Source organism: Anolis sagrei, chromosome 6 (genome assembly GCF_037176765.1).
Source record: "Anolis sagrei isolate rAnoSag1 chromosome 6, rAnoSag1.mat, whole genome shotgun sequence".
NCBI lineage: Eukaryota > Metazoa > Chordata > Lepidosauria > Squamata > Dactyloidae > Anolis > Anolis sagrei.
Window position 1 is genome coordinate 27,052,694 of NC_090026.1, and position 20,523 is coordinate 27,073,216.

The 20,523-nt window shown below is 40.2% G+C and overlaps 1 protein-coding gene across 3 annotated transcripts in view; it reads right to left on the reverse strand.

The window, feature by feature from the left end:
• Window positions 1-1,627: 1,627 nt before the first annotated feature.
• LOC132778072 (RNA binding protein fox-1 homolog 1-like) overlaps window positions 1,628-20,523 on the reverse strand; it is a 57,258-nt gene continuing 38,362 nt past the window's right edge. For all 3 annotated transcript variants that reach the window (XM_060780692.2, XM_060780691.2, XM_060780693.2), the window contains exons 9-12: window positions 19,929-19,968; window positions 19,189-19,265; window positions 18,667-18,739; window positions 1,628-15,306 (exon numbers count right to left, since the gene is read on the reverse strand). In XM_060780692.2, coding sequence (XP_060636675.2) covers window positions 15,262-15,306; window positions 18,667-18,739; window positions 19,189-19,265; window positions 19,929-19,968 — 235 coding nt within the window. In that variant the 3' untranslated portion in view covers window positions 1,628-15,261. The remainder of the gene's footprint in view (window positions 15,307-18,666; window positions 18,740-19,188; window positions 19,266-19,928; window positions 19,969-20,523) is intronic.

Sequence of the window (20,523 nt, forward strand, 5' to 3'; positions counted from 1 at the left end):
GGTCTCCAATTCGTTTGAACTTGGCTCTCTTCCCCCCCCCCCCCCAATAGTCTTGGCCAAATGCGATTTTTTTTTCATGTCAGGATCGATTTAAGAAACTGCAAGTCGCTTCTGGTGTGAGAGAATTGGCCGTCTGCAAGGACGTTGCCCAGGGGATGCCCAGATGCCAAATGTGATGAATGCCCAGAAGATCAGTATCCAGGCAAGTACCAATCACAATACATTCTAAGGACAATAAACTTTTTGACTTTTCAAAGGTCTTTGGGGATCTTTTTAGCCTCTTTTGCTTCCCCCCCCCCCACCTCTGCTCAACATGCTGATCATCTCCATAAATATATAAAGATACAGCAATTCTCAAATCCAGCAATGAAATCTCAGTTACACCTTCATCTTCCTTTTGCTCTGTTTTCTCTGCTCTTTGCTTTTCCTCATCCAACCAGCAGATGTGGCCTGCCTTCTCCAACAAATCACTTTTGGTGACAGTGACAGTTTCTTGTGTGTTGGCCAAAACACACCAAATGTTTATGGCTTCTGCATCTGGTCCAGAATGCAGAGATGATTGGGAAAAATGGTGGCTAGCTCAATTGTATTCTTCTCCATGCTTATCCAAGCAGGCATTGGTACCATGTTGCCATAAATACTTTTTTAACATTAAAAATCTTCTTTTTATGTTTTCAATATTAAAAAACTGTACGATCAGGATAGTAAATTAAGAACATCACTAAAAAAATTGAGGGTTAGAAATGGAGATGAGAACCAACCCCCAGAGTCGGACACAACTAGACTTACTATCGAGGGGAAACCTTTACCTTTTATTTGATTTCTGTAATATTTATTTTGCAGGCAGTTTCTTAAATATGATACTTTTTCCTACATTCTTTCAGTTGTAGAATGTCTTAGGATCACCATTTTCAACTTAATATTTTGGTCTGGGGAGGATTTTGTTGATTGGCTCTTTAAAATAGCATATGGTTCAGATTCTGTAACTGCTCTGATAATTTTGTTACAAAGCAACCTGTCATAACCTTAATCTCAGCCACTAAATTAGGGGTAGGAAAAGGGCAGACTATGGGCTATATTTGGTTTTTTAAAATACCTGTTTACCTTGCATCCAACCTTGAGTCACATTAATCTAACTGAAGATACTTGTTAATATGTAATATGTTAAATATGTATGTATTTCTAAATAAATGTCACTACCTGTAAGATCATGCAAAGGAAGGAATATTCAGAAAAGAAAAGTAAACATAACTGAAAAAAATCAATTTTATTAGGAAATACAATATTACACTCAGTCCCTTCAAATGCCATCTGTAAATAAAAATTAGAATTATGGATTACAGTTCCATAATTTCAAACTCCAAGATATTTGGCTGTTGTAAAGTCAATGTTTCCATCTCTCTTAATGATAAATTACTTATTTCATTTCCTTGTATCGCCAACTTCCATCAGGAAACATGAAAACTGCACAATAAAATTTTAAATGGGGAAATGTAGCCAGAAAACCATATTTGGAGGGATGGGACATACAACACACATACTGTCAAACAAAGCATAGAATGGACATTGCAAATCTGAGTACTTGATTTAGCTATGTGTCATAAAATAATAGAACTGGACAGAGAACTGAGTTCAAATCTTTATTCAGAATAACAACAATAAATATGCAGGGACCTGCACCCACACATCCAAATGGTCACAACCACTATGGGAAAACAACAAAAAGGTCAAATCAAGTCTACACACACGTAAAAAGGCATTTGAATACTATTAAGCAGCTCCTAACAACATAAGGTAGCTGCCTTTGTCAAGTGGAAATTTCCCATCTAACATTTCTTCATTCACACACATGCAGATGTCCATTTTCTATTTGGCAAGAAAAGGAAAACTTTCAGTTGTTGGCTCTCTCTCCCCCCGCCCCCTTCTTCCAAAATCTTGACTCAGTCATGAAGGGCTGAAGGTAGTTTAGGGACAAGTCATTGAAATTCTGTGGAAATACCCAGAAGTGGAAATAGAAGTGGGGAATTCAAATTTGGCACGAGCTCTGAATCTCTTCTGCCTTTTGTGCTACCAAGTACATACACACAAATACACAAGTGTACTCTTCTTCTAACACCTTATAAAGACATATCATTAAATATTAGCTGTATTAGCAAAACAACACTGGTGCCGTATTTGCTTTGTTTGATTATTCAAAAATCAACACTGGGTGGTGGTGGTGGTGGTGGTGGGTTTGGTGGATTTGTGACTTAGGATCTTTTCACATTATACAATAATGGTGTTATAGGCCACTAATTGCCACGGAACCTTGGAATTTCCAGTTTGCTCAGGCATTAGAGCTCTCTGGTTGAGAACTGCAAATAGGCTCTCCTAAACTATAGATTCCAGGATATGACAGGATGTTGCAACCACACAACACAGTTACAGTATTATGATTCTGCTTTAACTACTGCTAAGTACTGTAATTGGGTTGTGTGCAAGGGACCTCACCCAAGGGTCAGCCAATGCCTAACTCTGAGAAGGGAGACAGAAGTCTTTATGGTTGATACAAGTACCCATCATGCCGTTCTGAATCCTAGTTTTTGATGATATCCCTTTTTTGTGTGAGGAGTGACTTGAGAAACCACAAGTTGCTTCTGGTGTGAGAAAATTGGCCTTCTATAAGGATGTTGCCCAGGGGACGCCAGGATGTTGTACCATCCTGTGGGAGGCTTCTCTCATGTCCCCACATGAGCTGAAGCTGACAGACAGGAGATCACCATGCTCCCCGGATTTGAACCGCCGACCTTTTAGTCAGCAGTCCTACCAGTGCAAGGGTTTAACCCACTGCACCAGCAGGGGCTCCATGATATCCCTAAAATTCACTAAATAGGTTTTATTTCAGCAGACTGGCCATGGTAGAGCCAATTCTATATTGCATAAGTGGGAAAAGAAGTGAATTAAAAGACAGATTTGGGACAGCATCAGGACAAGAAGAAAAGCAACAGTAAGAGGAAAGCGGGTGAGTTTGAGAGAGCTAACATGGGGAGTGTCAATGAACACAATTAAAGACCATTTACATTACGGTGATGACCACTTAAATTGTGTTGCACTGTGTCTTCCTCCTTGCAGTGAATGGTTGACACCTAACAAGTACCTGCATTTGCATTAATTTGCAATGGCATGAAATAAAATCAAAGTCTTCTTTGTGATTGCATGTACGTGATTTCAAGTATGTTCAAGTAGCCAATAGTTATCTGAGCACTGGTACTAAATTTGCTCAGTTGGCAGAATGAGATCTTCAAACACAGCAGGGCTGATTTCCCACATTTTCAACTGTGGAACTATATATAGTACTATTGCTATATATTCCTACTTAAATACAGGTTGAGCATATCCTTTATCTGGTATTCCAAAATACTCTAACATTGTCCATATTTGAGACAGTTACACCTTTGCTTTCTGATGGTTCATGCACAAAATTATTTAAAATATTGCATAAAATTGCCTTCTAGGGTACGTGTATAAGGGATATATAGAACATAAATGAATTTTGTGTTTAGACTTGGGACTCATTTCCAAAATATCTCATTATTTATAAATATACAAGTACAAGTATTCCAAAATCCAAAATATTTCTCATCTCAGGCATTTAAGACAAGCAATATTCAATCTGTAGTAGGAAGTATATATTCCTATTTAAATACACCCGCTCATAGCCATTAGGCAAACAAATTCAGAATTTCAGGTAATCTAACACCTAAATGTTGTCTTTAAATTGTCTTGAAAGAAAAAAATGTCTACATGGAGGCAAGACTAAGGACACATCTACGCTGCCATGTAAAATCCATGTAATCCACTTCAAAGCAGATAATCTGGGTTTTATATAGCAGTGTAGATGGGGCCTGAGAAGTGAGCAAGACTAAAAGCAATAATCAAGTGCAGGCAAAGAGAGGGCAGGCAAGGAATCATAAATAAAAGGCAATAAAATAAGTAAATGAAGCCATAAAATATAGAAAGTTAGTAGCAAAGCAAAGAAGCAAGAAGGGAAAAAAGCGAGAACAGATGGAAGAAAACAGGAAGGAAAGGAGACAGAGATAAAGAAAGAAGATGAGCAGCAGCCAAAGAAGATGAAGAAAAGGCAGAGGAGGAGGAAAAGGGAAAGAAGAAGAGAGGGAGGAAGAAGATGAAAAAGAAAAACAGGAGAAGGCAAAAGAGGAGGAAAAGGAAGAAGAAAAGGAGAAGGGGAGAAAGAAGAAGGAAAGGACGATAGATGGTAAAAGATGAAGGAAGAGTCCAGAAAGAAGGAGAAGAGAAAGATCAAGAAGCAGAGGTGCACCAAAAGAGAGAGAAGAAAGAAGAGGAGGAAGAAGTAGGAGAAAAAACAGAAAGAGGATAAGGAAGGAAAATTGAGAAAGAAGATCAAGAGAAAGAGGAGTAGGAGCTAAGGAACTGGAAAAGGATGAAGAAAAGGAGGAGGAGGAGGAGGAGAGGGAGAAAAGAAGCAAGAGAGAAAAGGAGAGGGAAGAAAAAAGGTGGAGAAAGAGCCCCGAAAGGGGAAGAGAAGCAAGAACAAGCCACAGAGGAGCACAAGAAGAGAGAGGAAAAGCAAAAAGAAGAGAAAGAATTGGAAGAAAAAGAACAGAGGAAGGGGGAGGAAAAGAGAGCAAGGAGCAAAGATGTGGAGAAGAAGAAGAGGAGGAGGAGCAATAGCAGCAGGAGCAACAGGAGAAACAGCAGCCAAGGAAGATGAAAAGGATGACGAGGAGGAGGAGGAAAAAAGAGGAGTATGAAGATAAATTGAGGAAGAATAGGATGAAGAAGGAAAAAAGAAGCCAAGTAAGATGAGGAATAAGAAGAGGGAAAGGAAGAAAAAACCAGGAGGCTGAAGAAGAAAACAACAAGAAGAGAAAAAGAAAATAGTGATGATAGAAGAAGAACAGAGGTAAGAGAGGAAGAGAGGAACAGAGGAACAGAATAGGAGGATGAGAAAGTAGAGAATGAAGAAAAGAAGAGGGGGGGCAAGAAGAGGAGGAGTCGGAAAAAGAAGCCAAGTAAGATGAGGAATAAGAAGAGGGAAAGGAAGAAAAAACCAGGAGGCTGAAGAAGAAAACAACAAGAAGAGAAAAAGAAAATAGTGATGATAGAAGAAGAACAGAGGTAAGAGAGGAAGAGAGGAACAGAGGAACAGAATAGGAGGATGAGAAAGTAGAGAATGAAGAAAAGAAGAGGGGGGGCAAGAAGAGGAGGAGTCGGAAGAAGAGAAGAGGAGCAATAAAAAGAAGGCACAGAAAGAAATGGAGAATAGGAAGAGAAGGAGAAGAAGAGGAGGGATAAAAATAAGGATCAGAAGGAAATAAAGAACAAGAGGAAAGAAGAAGAAATGCCAAGAAAAAAAGGAGAGGAGGAAATGAAAAAAGAAGCAAAAGGGAAGAGGAGGAAGAGAAAAATCCAAGGAAGAGGGAGAAGAAAAACAGAAGAAGAAAGAATAAAAAGGATAAGAAAGAAATAGAAAACAAGACGAAGAGGAGGAAGAAAGAGAAGGAAACGCCAAAGAAAAGAGAAAAGAAAGAATAAAAAGAATTAGCAGAAAGATATGGAAAACAAGCGAAAGAGAAGGAATGAAAAGAAGGAAAAGTCACAGAAGAGTGAGGAGAAGGAAGAAAAGGTAGAGGAGAATGAAGTGAGAAGGGAGGATGAGAAGGGAAAAGAAGAATGGGAGGAGAGAAAAGAAAACAAGGAAAAGAAGAAAATGGAAAATAGGAGATTGTGAATGAGGAGGAGGGAAAGAAGAACAGAGTGGGAGAAGGAGGATGAAGTAGAGAAGGAGAAGGAGATGGCAGAACAGGAAGAAAGAGGAGGAGAAGGAGAATAGAGAGGAGGAGGAAGAAGATAGACAGGAAGGGAGAGCAAGCGGAAGAAGTGGATGAGAAGACCATTAGTCAAGAAGAAAGAGATGATGTGAAAATAGAAGGAGAAAAAACAAGAGGAGGAAGAAGATGAAATTAAAAAGGAAGAGAATGAATAAAAGAAGGAACTAATGGAAGGGGAGAACAAGAGAAAGAGGGGAGGAAGAAGAGGAAGAATAAGTGGAGGAGGGAAGAAGAATAAAAACGAGGAGGGGAAGAGGAGGAATAATAAGTAGAGGATAAGAAGTAGAGAAATGAAGAGAATGAGGTCATCATTATATCAGGTTGATAAATTTCATCCTATTCTTTAGGAAAATGTTAAAATGGAAGCTGCAAACTTGTCTGTGTACGTATATGTTTGTATGTGTCTGTCAGTGAGAGAAAGAGAAGGTGTGTGTGTGAATGAGGTAGTGTATTTAGAAGCAGCAAGAGATGAAAGACTGGCAAGATAAGCATTCATTGAAAAATGAACAAGTAAACAGACATTTCAAATAAACTAAGTTCCTGAGGGAGACTGTATATGGAAGAGATAAGTCAGAGAAAACATGCAATCATGATGAGAGAAAGACATGAAGAAGCAACAAGCATCTCAATGAGCAAAAGGAAAAAGATCAGTCAGAAAACCAAATGCAAAATAAAGATTAGTGTCAGATTTGGATGAAATTGAAAAATTACAATAGAGGAAAGCAGGCAAACAAAAGGAATAAAAGAGATAAGGGATCAACAAGAAATAAGGGAAATATGGGAAAAGGTGTAAGGGAAGAGAGAGGGATGGTGAGGACAGAATGAGGTAGACAGTGCAACTTAAAGTGGTGGTCTGTACGCTGACGGCAAACCACAAGCCATTAGCAGCTCATCTGCAGTTGACTTATCAAGAATGTGTGCACAATGTGGCACAAGTATCATAGTGTTCTCTAGCACACGAGAAAAACTGCCAATTCATATAGCTTGAGATTCATTGAGGCAGAGAGCATCTCTAGATTATGGATCTTGATGTATGAAGCATCCCTAGCTTGAGATAAGCCATCTACACATGCATATACAGTTTCCATTTAGATCAGGGGTCCTCAAACTTTTTAAACAGAGGGCCAGGTCACAATCCCTCAAACTGTTGGAGGGCCATATTATAATTTGAAGGAAAAAAAACATGAATGATTTCCTATGCACACTGCACATATCTTATTTGAAGTGCAAAAAGCCCCCACTTAAAAACCATTTGTTGTTCATTCGTTCAATCGTTTCCGACTCTTCGTGACCTTAAAAACAATACAATAATTAAAATGAAGAACAATTTTAATAAATATAAACTTATTAGTATTTCAATGGGAAGTGTGGGTCTGCTTTTGGCTGATGAGATACGATAGTTGTTGTTGGTGTTGTTGTGTGCTTTCAAGTAGTTTCAGACTTAAGTTGACCCTGAGCGAAAGCCGGGTAAATGACCTTGGAGGGCCGTATTTGGCCCCCGGGCCTTAGTTTGAGGACCCCTGATTTAGACTGTCAAGTAAAGTTTAGATTCATATAAATTCGAATGTTCATTTCCAGATGTTGCTGGACTTTGACCCTCCCAAGAACACTAGCCAACATGTGGTTAAGGATTCTGAAAGTTGTGATCCATCAATTTCCTGGTAGCCAAATATGGGGGTGACATATCTAGAGCAAGTCTTGTGTCAAAACAGAACCTGCAATTTGCAATACAACTACAGAATCCCCTAAAATTTCAACCTCAGTAAAGGAGAGCCCACTAGGTCTATGGGTCAGAATCCCCTAAAATTTCAACCTCAGTAAAGGAGAGCCCACTAGGTCTATGGGTCATTATTCTATTGACTACCATTCCCACACACTAGTTCTAGTGCTGCCTTCTGCAGCAATGGAGAAAATCCCTGTTCTACCTCTGTTCAACTCCTCTTCCAATACTGGGAGGACACAACACGTGCATCGTCTTCTGCCTTGCAGAGCTCAAAGGGAAACTGTCACCGAATAACTTGAAGGTTAGTCAATTACCAAGCCATATCACCCAACTCCTCTTTCCTGAATTGGACACAGTGCTCACTGGATAGTTTCTTGGACATCCCTGCCACATGTCATTGGGAGAAGGGAGAGCAGAGCTCAAACTGCAGTGGAAAATCTCACATTCCTTATCATTTGGAGGTGTTTCTGTATGCAGACCTAAGTAGATAAATAGGGGGAACATATTCATTCCTCGCAGATGTTGACATAGCCTCAACCCACATCCAGGATATTGAGAAACAGAAGCAAGCAAAAGTCAATATGAGAGATGAAAAGGCAAAGGGCATGCAAGCAAGAAGAAAAAGAGGGTGAGCAGAATAGTCCCAGAGAGAGTCAAAGCAGCCATGCATATATTTGCCAAAACTCAAATCAATTTAACTATCACAATTTGGTGGGAGTAAACATCATGAAATCATGCAGAGCTTTACTCCTCATTATGCTCTGCTACAATGTGGAAGCTCGGCTGGGGTGGAGAAAACAAAATCAATGGAAGCTGGGATGGCAATGGAAGGAATACATTTTTTTCCTTGTGGACATCACCCACACCATTTAGAGATGTAAAGGAGACGCATCCCACTATATAGCCAAATCAGTGAGTACATGCTTAGCAAACATGCATGTCTTGTATCAGCCTGAGTGATCAGAAAGCATGGAATGGAAGTGCAGGGCTGATAAGAGAAAAAGAGAAAAAGCATTATACTTCCAAAGAATGCAAGCAAAGACAATGGAGGGCGAAAACAATAGCCAAAGCAAGAAGGGAGAAGAAAAGATGAGCAATGGAATAGAAAGTGGAATGAGAGCACAGGGAGCAAGGGAGAGAAGACAGAGAAGCAATGAAGGGAATGAAGAAGCAAGCAAGCAAGCAAGACGACGAGGATTGCTCACAATTTATCCTACATCAAAGGCTCTAAGTACAGTACACTAAGCCCTCCGTGGCCACAGATTTCACATCCAAGGATGCAACCTTCCATGGCTTGAAAATTTTGAAAAATCCCAAGGCAAACCTTGATTTTGCCATATTATATAAGGGGTACCATTTCCTTATGGGACTGTATATAACGAGACTAGAGCACCCACAGACTTTTGCATCCATAGGGGATACTGGAACCAAACTCCAGCTGATACCAAGGGCTCACTGTACTTATTACTGTAATGTTATTGAAGCTAAGCATGATTGAGTCCGACCAATGCCTTGATAAGGTGGGGAAGACAAATGGGTGGAAAATCCTATCTGCATGCCATGATTGAAAAAGGGAAAGGTATACAAATAAAAGGCTAATAGCTGATAGGAATTCATCTCAAACAAAAGAGTGGCAACCTGGTAATAGTATGAAAGCTGGGTGCGGAAGCTCTGAGTCTTACGCTCTTTACGCTTTGCTTCTTCGGGAGCACTATTTGTGCAACGCAGAACCAAATACAGATATTATAGACTGAATGCAATAATTCTTTAATGGTAAAACCCTAACCCTTACCTGAAACCTAAGCCTTACGGACCCAGCTATCATACTATCACTGGCAACCCTAATATGATCAACAGCAAAGGCCTGCTTGTATCTCAAAGAGGTCCTACTGAAAGCCTTTGCTCAATGCCTACTCCAGCCCTTGAACAAAGTAAAGTGAAGTGAAGTAAAATAAAGGGATCAAGAAAAAGTGGGGTTGTGTCTGAATATGAAATGGGGAGAAAAAGTATCCACACTACATACTTGCAACAGTTTAATACTATCTTTAACATCATGGTTCCATCCCATCAAATCCTGGGAGCTGTAGTTTGGTGAGATACTCATAATTGCTTATATACTTTATTTTTATCCTATCTTTCTCCTGATGGGGAGCTCTAGAGGTGTAGACTGAAGGACAGCCCCTTTTCCAGGGAATTCTTGGTACCTCAGCAAACTACAAATTCCAAAATTTAGTGGGATTAGAAACAGTGGTATCAACTTGTGCATGTGTAATGCAGAAATACTGATTTGTTTGAGAGAGAGAGAGAGAGAGAGAGAGAGAGAGAGAGAGAAGTGTCAAAGACTGGAAAAGATTGATGGAAAAGCAAGCTAGTCAGAGTATAAGCAAAGATAAAGAGAAAAAAAGCATGCTGAAGCCAAATTCATCATGTTACTCCCATTGTCATTTTTGCAATGGTAAATCTAGTACTGTGCAATGTAGCTTTTCACCATCGTTTTCAATTGCCAGCCTTTTCTTATGAATGTTAGATATAGTAGATTAGATAGAGTACTAAGAGGAAAGGGAGTCGCCTCCATATTTTTCATGCTGCAGTTACTTTGCACAGGATAATGAACACAACATGACAAATAAGGACCAGCAATCAGGAGAACTGGAAAGCATGCACAAAGAAAAGGATTGGAAAAGACAAGTGGCTGAGCAGGAAAAACACACTACTCTTGGTAATGAAATGATGAAAAAAGCTAAAGTAAGCAGAGTAAAGATAGCAGGAAGATGAGCTGGTGAGAAAAGAAAAAAAGAGCAGAAAAAATGCAGTGTAGAATTAACTTAGACCAGACAAGGCAAAAAGGAGAAAAAAGCAGCCAGGAAGAAGCATACAAAAGCAAGAGGAAAGCAGGTGTACAATTATAAGAATGAAGAAGCATGCAAGAAAGAATGCAAATAAAAACATGAGGTAAAAACTGAGCAATTGCAAGAGGAGAGCAACACGATAGGAGAGATAAAAGCTTATAAACATGCAAAGAGGGAGAGGCAAAAGAAAAGAGACATGCAAACCAAAAGGAATGAAGAGAAATCACAAAGGAAGGAGTGAGGTTCCGAAATCTGCCTCCAATTCCTTTTAGGCAAAATGTCTTTGTTTTGCTTGAAATCATGTGGTATTTGTCTTGCAGTCAGTTACCTGTTGAATCCTATGAAGTGTAGCTTATGAGCCATAATCAATTCCAGGTTCTTTGCAAAGACATAGCTCAGTCTGCAAGTTTATCAAGGTAAGTGTTGCCAAAGATCATTTACCCTTTATATTTCTATATACATGAGATTGAGTCATAAACAAGTATATATGATACACCTCAACTGAAGCTGGGACTCCAATGCTTAATGGAATACATATTTCTAAGTCCCTTTCCACACAGCTGAATAAAATCCCAGATTATCTGCTTTGAACTGGGATATATGGCAGTGTGGACCCAGATATTCCAGTTCAAAGCAGGTATGGTGGGTTATTCTGGGTTGTATGCAGTGTGGAAGGACCCTAAGGCTCCTTTTTGCCTACAACAGACAGCAACGTGAATGAACTAAAGCACATCCATATATAGAAGGATGTCTCTATTCAAGGTTCAGAGCTATAGCAAAGTTCAGATCCATAAAGGGCTACCTCAGAGGTTCTGAAGCTATAGTCTAAAAATATTTCCCCAGACTTTGCAATTATGTTTGGTTTTGCTTTAAAGAATGGTCCAGAGGGTAACATGCCAGAAGAAAAGCCTTCCATGAAGCTGTGTAGAAATAGTGACAGGCCATGTGAGAGGGAGATACAGTGAAGATCGTCAAAAGCGAAAAATATCACCCAGGGTTGGTAGGAGAGATGTAAGAGTGAGAAGAGAAAGAGCAAGCGGCATAAAGCAAGATATCAATGAAGTATCACTAAAGGTTTGTCCTAACCCTAATGTATATATTATGCCAAGTGAAGACCATTTCCTTTGAGGGAAAATATAAAAATACGAGGTTATGAGAAACAGCATGTCAGTTGATTTTGACAAGAACATTGGCTCATCAGAGGCTGTTCTCCATCAACACTGGGGGGGGGGGGGGGGGAATCAGATAACGTCTCCACTAGGTTTATAATGACTGTCGAGGGTGCTTTGAATGTGATTTTCCTGCTTCTTGGTGGGGGGTTGGACTGGTTGGCCCACGAGGTCTCTTCCAGCTCTATGATTCTATGAATTGAGATACGTGTGCATGTGTATGGATATGGGGGAGATACATTTCTGGCCAGATCACATAAACTGCAATATGACCAAACACCCTTAAATTACCCAACTTGTAGTCCCAGCATATCATAGAGTTGCCCTGGAAGATCTAGCAAATTCTTAGAGCATTTCCCCTGGGATCTGGTACATGAAACCATGGATATGGGATCCATGGTTACTCCATGTATTTGTGGGTATGTGACTAGTATCTGTCTAAAATCTGTATATTTTTTGAGATAATAAGCAGACATGTCCCAGCTCTAATCCCTACACATCACAAATTGGTATACTTTGCAAAATGTCAGTAAGTATTGACCATCACTTTCAAACTTCATCGCCATAAGGTCTAGGAGCTTAGTATTTTAGCAGGGAAAGCATACATTCTTGAGTTGGATGCTGAGCCTCAAAATCATTTGGTTGTAGGGAACGCCTGCATTAATAATAATGTCTTATGACTGTTCTACATTCCAAAAACAGATCATTTTGATTTTCCCTCTCCAAAGAACAGTAAGAAAGTTAATGTTGCAGTGTTTACCAATTTATTTCCAACTACACTCTCAGAAACATTTCACACTACACAGTTGTAGCATTTTCATTCCACTTTTGGTGTAGTGGCAGCATCCTCTGGGGAACCCCTGGATTTATGGTCGGTACTTAGGCCCCTTCTACATTGCCCTATATCCCAGGATCTGATCCCAGATTATCTTCTTAACTCAGATTATAGGGCAGTGGAGACTCATATAATCTAGTTCAAAGCAGATAATCTGGAATCAGATCCTAGGATATAGGGCAGTGGGGACATCCAGCCTTAGAATGCGCAGTTTCAGAGATTTAGTGTTTCATTAAACCACAGACACCTGAATTCCATAAGATGTTGAAATAGCTATTCAAGTGGAACCATAGTGCAATAACTGTGTAATGTGACTGGGTCCTTAGGCTCTAAGCCAGTGGTTCTCAACCTGTGGGTCCCCAGATGTTTTGGTCTTCAACTCCCAGAAGTCTTAACAGCTGGTTGGGATTTCTGGGAGTTGTAGGCCAAAACACCTGGGGACCCACAGGTTGAGAACCACTGCTCTAAGCAGTGTTAAGTATGTTGAGGGAAGATTTTTTTCCACTGCCACCTATGGAAAAACAAATTTTGAAGGCTTGTATTTATTTTCTAACAAATAAACCATTCTATGGACCCTTCTGGAGAGGCCCTATATCCCAGGATCTGATCCCAGGTTTACTGCTTATCCCAGATTATCTGGCAGTGCAGACTCATACAATCCAGTTTAAAGCAGAAAACGTGGATCAGATCATGGGATATAGGGCCTGTCTGGAAGGACCCCAAGTCTGTTTAACCAGAGGCAAACAATGGATGAGCCAATATATGAAAAGCAGAAGTTATCCTTTTTTAAGGCCCCATCTACACTGCCATATACAATCCAGATTATCTACTTTGAACTGATTATATGGCAGTGTAGAAAGGGCCTAAGATCTGCATGTCCCTAGTCTGAATTTTGTAGTCTCTGTGAACCAAGAGTGGAAAGCTGGATGCAAGTATAGTTAGTTCTCAATTTTCAGAGATTCAAACACCCATGGCTTGAATTTCTTTTAATTCCAGATATTTTTAAATTCTAGATATTTTTAATTTGGGCATCTAGGGAGGTCTTGGAACTAATCCCCAGCAGATACCAAGCACCACCTGTAAGCCAATGGTCTGGACAAGGAAAAGAGGACAAATGCAGTTACAGAGAAGGAGGAAGAGAAAGAAGAAGAGGCAGAGTGAGAGAAGTTAGCCAGAATCAGGATTTTATTACAGTAACAAGAAAACAGTGAAAAGAACAAGCATCTATTTAGAAGGGTTTCCCTGAGATATTGAACCATGAACTGAGCAGGAACAATGCCACGGACACTCAAGCCCAGGTACAGGTGTGAAGCAAATTGATAGGAATAGAAACAGATTCTGCTTTGGGATCAGCGGCCTTCAGGGGGAAATGAAAGTACTTAAGATGAAGTCTTAAAGAGTTAGCTTTTTATTTTCTGACTGCCTAAAAATAAAGTATTTAGTTTTCAGTCTTGCACTAGATCATATGCTTTCTCTCTTGGACAGAATTAAAAGTAAGAATTGTTATTTACAAACAAAATATTATTGTGTAAAAATGATATTACTTAAAATAATAGTGATGATGCATTAAAAAAAATCCCAAATGTTTTCACAGAAAAATGAGGCTTAATTCAGCCATTGTTTGTCCTGAACTGATACCCAAAGCAGATCTAAAACAGAGGAGAGAACACAATAAAGGAGTGTAGTGGAAGCACAGCATTAAAGAGAGAAATACCACAGAGCAATCAAAAAGAGAAGAAAAGCGAGAGGGAATGAGGAGAAGCAAGGGAAGAACTCCAGAGAGCTGGTTTTGAATCTGACATGATCTCCATCAGGGCACATTTGGCTCTTCCAGCGACAACAGATTCTAACCCCTCCTACAGTCCCAGTCAGCATGACCGATGGTCAGGAATGGCGGCAGTTCCTGCCCATCATCTCAGAGGTGTCCACCCCTGCCTTATGTCATGTCTGTCACAGAACATATTAACTGGGCAAACAGTTGTTCCATCTCCCTGGAAATTGTAGACAACATTTTCACACTACAATTCCCATGATCTTTTGGAGAAGCTGTGGCTGATAGAAGCAAGCATAAACTAGTTAATTGTCATAGTACTCCACACAGAAGCACCAAACTCAAAGAATGATCCTGTTGGGCAGAGACCGATTCATAGACACTACTCCCTACTTGAATTTCTCCCAGGATTCTTAAGCTTGTGCCATGATAATTGAACCAGTTTTAAACTGTGATAGGAACCTTCAAAAACTATCTTATCTCTGAAGCATCTCTAAACGTATTTCAGGTCATCTCACACTCAAGGATGTGGTTGAAACATGGTGACTTTTCTAGCTTTCCAACTCCCTTCAATCCCAGGCACCATCATTTTTAAATAAGAGATCAGAAAAGTTCTCTCTTTTGGACTACAGCTCCCAGGATTCTCTAAATTCTTACTCCTTTAAGATGGTGGATTCTGGGAATTATTTAGTCCCAAAAAGGAGACTATTCTAAACTTAGGTTTTAATCCAGTGCCCTTCGCTGCTCCCAAGATTTGTAAACTAGTAGTGACTTTGCACCTTATCCATTTCTTTTCTGCATCCAACTTTGTCCGACAGCACAATGCAAGGTGTAATTTTGAAACTGAGAGGGATTAGGAGAGACTCCCAAATTTTCATCTGTCCAGCTGCAGCAACAGTGTACGATGGTTTGGAAGGAACTGTACCAAGCACCCACCTGCCCACCTCTTTTCCTTATACATGAACACAGACACACAGACATATGTTCTTAGCGCCAGGTCCCACCATCTGTGCCAACAGTTCACAGGCACTTCTTAGTTTCTTAGCACCAGCGCTTGGTCCTTCAGTATGGAGTGAATCGATTGCATCCTCCTCGGTACAAGCTAGCCTGCCAAATAGAGAAGAAGTATGCATGTCATGGGAATGTGAGATTTGGAAGTAGGTTGTGGTGCTTAACAGTCACAATAGGGAAGGGATTTCAAAGTCCCAGATACCTTTACCTCCCAAAGCGGCACATTTATGTCATACTCAACAACGTTTGACAGATTAAAACTGGGATGCATGTGGCCAAGCATCAGTCTGTGGTCCAGATGGCAAGACTTACTATTAAGGAAAAACACATGAAAGGCTGCAGCATTTTGCTTTTGACTACAAGAAAGGGCAATACTTTACCCCCTTCTCTCTCCTTGCTGGATTCATTGAATGCAAAGTACTTCTGCATTTGAAGTCAGACTGTAACAACAGAAGTTAAGTCAGTCTGAAAGGGGAAAGTGGGAGAAGGGAAGAAAAACCAGGGTGTTTTAAAAGCAGCTGCAAAAGTGCAATCACAGGGAATCAATCAGGACTGTCCCTGCCAAATCTGGACAGTTGATCGTTAAGGAATATAGCTGCCTCATTATTCACTATTCATCCCCGGTGGCGGAGTGGGTTAAACCCCTGTGCCGGCAGGACTGAAGACGGTCACAGGTTTGAATCTGGGGAGAGCGTGGATGAGCTCCCTCTATCAGCTCCAGCTCCTCATGCGGGGACATGAGATAAGCCTTCCACAAGAATGATAAAACATCAAAACATCCGGGCGTCCCCTGGGCAACGTCCTTGCAGACGGCCAATTCTCTCACACCAGAAGTAACTTGCAGTTTCTCAAGTTGCTTCTGACATGAAAAAAAAATATTCATCTGATCTGCTGTTCTCAAAATCTCACATATTAAACTGTGAGCTCACCGGCTTATTTAGAAAATCAGTCTGAAAAGTACCATGAACATTTTGGCTAATTCTGTGTCTGGCTTTATCTATGAAAAAAAAGTTCCATTCAGGGTTCCAGTCAGTCATGCCTTTATCCAGGTTACTCAAGGCTTTCCATTCTTCCTCCCTAAATAGCCTACTTGCTTTACGTGGCTGCTGAACATCCAATTTCTCATTCAGCTGTTTGGAGACTCCCGCTCCTAAGTTTTTGCTCTCTAAAGTTTTGTTCTCTTCCAAGCATTGGATTTTTCTGCAGCATGCTCTCAACCAGCCCAATTTGTCAAAAAATAATCCTCATTTTTGTCAGCTATTTTAAAATATGTCTTCTCTTCCAAGTTTCCCTTTTTTTCCAGCTTACTTAAGTTACAGAAAACTGAATTCTGTAACGGAAGTAAGCTCCATTAACTCAGCAAGGGAGGGAGACAAGACAGTTCAGGCAAAAGCAAACCGCAACAGCTTCTTCTAGTTTGTGTATTCCTCCTCATTTATAACTTTTGTCATCTTGACTGTACTGGTGTTGCTTGACGCATATATTCCAGTTTTCATCTGTGAAATGCTGGGGGATATGAAAGATCTTCAAGATGAATTAAAAGGAACAAATGTGGGACAGGGAACAGGGCACAATACTGCCTGCCATCTTTGTTCTCCTTCAGTTCAGAAACAATTTCCATATATCCTTCTTTTGGGAAAATGCATGTTTTTTCCTCTTGTATCTTTTCTTCTAAGGATGTTGGGAATTTTCCATTTTTAGGTGGGATGCAGAAAATAGGCCCATTGGGATTTACTGTATTTTCCAGCGTATAATTCGACTGGGCGTATAAGACGACCCCCAACTTTTCCAGTTAAAATATATAGTTTGGGATATACTCACTGTATAAGACTATCCCTCTTCCAACGCACACCAAATAAAAATTTAAAAAACATCAGATTTGATTTCAATATGGTAATTTTCCTATTACCATACCACCTCTGCCTCTCAGATCTCGCACATGCACGCCTGAGATGCTTCACTGCAGTCCTCAGGAGCAGGATCTGAGAGGCCGAGAAGGAGTTATGGTAATAGGATACAAGGATGGGCCAGACAGGTGAAAGAGGCGTGTTTTTCTGGGCACAGCTCTATCTCTTTTTTTCCATATCCCAAGTGTCCTGGACACTTTGAGCTTGCTCCGCCCTTCACTTACACCTTCCTGATGAGGTGCCCCCTCACCTTGTTATTTATTATTTATTTACTATACTTGTATACCGCCTTTCTCAGCCTATTGACGACTCAAGGCGGTTGTTATCGGGACCACGTTGTCACTTCTTTCCACAAATTCTGGTGAGTGGATTTTCTTCTTACGTACTTGTACAATGTTGCCCTTGCTGCTTTCATACAGTCGCTGGATACGGTGGGGATGTGGCCACGGCTGTTTTTGAGCTCCCCCTACCATATGTGGCGACCACAGATTCTCCAGTTGAGCTCGGAAGTTTTAGCACCCGCCCAATAAGATGACCCCTGGCATATTAGACGACCCCCGACTTTTGAGAAGATTTTCCTGGGTTAAAAATAAGTCTTATATGCCAGAAAATACAGTACTAAATGGCCAACACTCAAAGAGGAATCTCTAATAGGATCAAATCAGAGTTATAAAGGTGGAACATCAGAAGATCCCTAATAGGCTAGTAAACATTGCCATCTGCAGGACATTTTATAGCACTGCTGATACCGATGTGGCAATAGGTTTCTAAGAATATGAAAGAAATAAAAGTTATCTTTTGGAACTACAATTCCTAAAATCTCCATTTGACCTAGGAATTACAGTTTAAAAAGTAATTTTTCTGAATGTTCTGAGAACTATCTACCCTGTTTTCCGGTCTCCAGTCATCAGAAAGGCACAAGTCTTTGTTTTTAATAAGCTTAGAAAGGATCACGTTTTTCCCCCATCAACTTCTTGATCCTTCACAAAAATATTTATATATATATTTAGTATTGTTAGTGACGGTAAGATTTCAGGATTGCCTCCAAGGTGGGAAACTGGAAGGATCGGAGACCAATTTCTGCCCAGTACCCTTGTAGGCAGACATGCATATAGTCCAAATGCCACATTTTTCTCATACAATCCCTCTCAAAATGGCAACAGGAAATGATGGAAGTCATAGTAAGATGGACTTTAGGGGCAATTGTATGGTTTCAGAGAGGGAAAGCCCATCAGGTTTTGGAGGGCTTTTGGTGGCCATATTTTGACCTTCTTGGTCTAGACCAGAGGTTCTCAACCTGGGGTCCCCAGATGTTTTGGACCTTCAACTCCCAGAAATCATAACAGCTGGTAAACTGACTGGGACTTCTGGGAGTTGTAGGCAAAAAAAATCTGGGGACCCCAGGTTGAGAACCACTGGTCTAGACTGTACTAGCTGGCCTTTCCAGAGGGCTTAGCCTTCTTTAAAATAGGGTTTCCTCCCCTCCTCCCTGCTCTATAACTCTACAACCAGACTATGAATTGCTTGACCCACTAATAGAATAGCTCACCATGGCACCGACTCCATAGGCGGGGGTCACTGTGTGGTGATAGGGCTCAGCTGTAGTGTAGACCCGTCCATACCTGTTAGGATGGGGCAAAACCCAAGAGGACTTGTACATGAATCAAATCAAGGATAGAAATCTTCCTTTCCTTCTTGTACATGAAAACATTTTTTTAAAAATCAGAATGTTCTCTGCACTGTACTATGTATTATGAAAGTGTGTGTTTAAAACAGTAATAATAATAATAATAATATAATAATAGAATGTTATTTATATCCTTCTATTCTGAAGTGCAGCACACAAAAAAACGGACAATATAAATTTACACAAAACTTTCCACAAAACATCATAAAATAATTTTACATAAAATAAACTTATTTGCACAGCAGGGAAAATACAATTGTTTTCCACAAAAAGCAATTAAAAAAACCCACCCCAAAAGTGATGCTTGACTATTTTTCAATCTCTTCCCACTTAGGATGATACAATTCTTTACAAACCTGCATAATAGAGGGTCGTCAAACTTACCCATCACTATAAGCTGCTGCTGCTGTTGCTGCTGCAGCCGCTGGTGTCTGTGCCACTCTGTAGGCTGCAGGATAACCCTGCAAATCCAAAAAACCAAAAAGAAGAACATTAGATCTATGTAGTGGTTTGAGTGCTGGACTACAATTCTGGAGATCAAGGTTCAAATCATCTCACAACCTTGAAAATCTACCATTGACAAGCTACATACCTCCACCCTCAGGCAATGGCAAAAACCTGTCAATGCATTTGCTAATAAGGCTATTTGCTAGCGCTCCCACTCTGAAAATTTTACTGAAAAATCTCACTGTTCTTGCCTTTATCTAAAGCCCTGTACTCAGTACTTTGTCCACTTCCCTGGCCCTATGATACACCGTTTGCATTATCCCTTGCCCAGATCTTTTATAGTTAACCATGCCCATTTTGTAGTCCTGGCCTTTAGCTTCTGTTGAACCTTATCTGATGAAGTTATAATTGCAATCGGTTTGAATTTTTTATTGTGTTTTAGTAGGATTTTTGTGTTTTATGATGCTTGTATTTTAATCTGACTGTATGATTTTCTTCTTGGCAATTGAATGTTTGCCTTATATGTTGGAAACCATCCTGAGTACCTTCAAATAAATTATTATTATTATTATTATTATTATTATTATTCTTCTTCTTCTTCTTCCTTGGACTGCTGACACTACACACACTCAACACTCTGAGTCCTATACCCCATAGAGAACAAGGCAAGGACTTACGTAGAGATCGGAACCATATAGACCATCTGGATAGATAACACTATGGAGAAAGGAAAGAAAACAAATAGTGTATAAAGAAGCCCCCTCGGTGGCTTTTGCAACTCTGCCCAATCAATGATACTTCTAAAGTCTGTATAAATCTTTAAGTCTGCATATTGTTTTCAATGACAAAGGTCAGTTCTGAAGCATATCAGGACGAAGAGAATGTTACAGGATATATACACAGGGGCGGCTCAACCCATTACGCAAAGTAAGCATTTGCAGTATAGTTGATATTGCCCAGGGGCGCTCTTTAGGCGCTCTTGGGGGAAAATAGACCTTGAGCTATGCAAGTTGTAGTTACTGGGATGTATAGTTCACCTACAATCAAAGAGCATTCTGAACTCCACCAATGATGGAATTGAACCAAATACAGCACACAGAACTCCCACGACGAACAGAAAATATATATCAATGATTGGTTGGGGGGGGGGGGGGGCAAAATACTGTTTGCTTACCATCGAAAATTACCTAGGGCCGCCTCTGTATATACACACTACATTTCTGTGACTATTCAGTAAACACAAAGCACTATCTTCATTGAGAGTAAACTCAA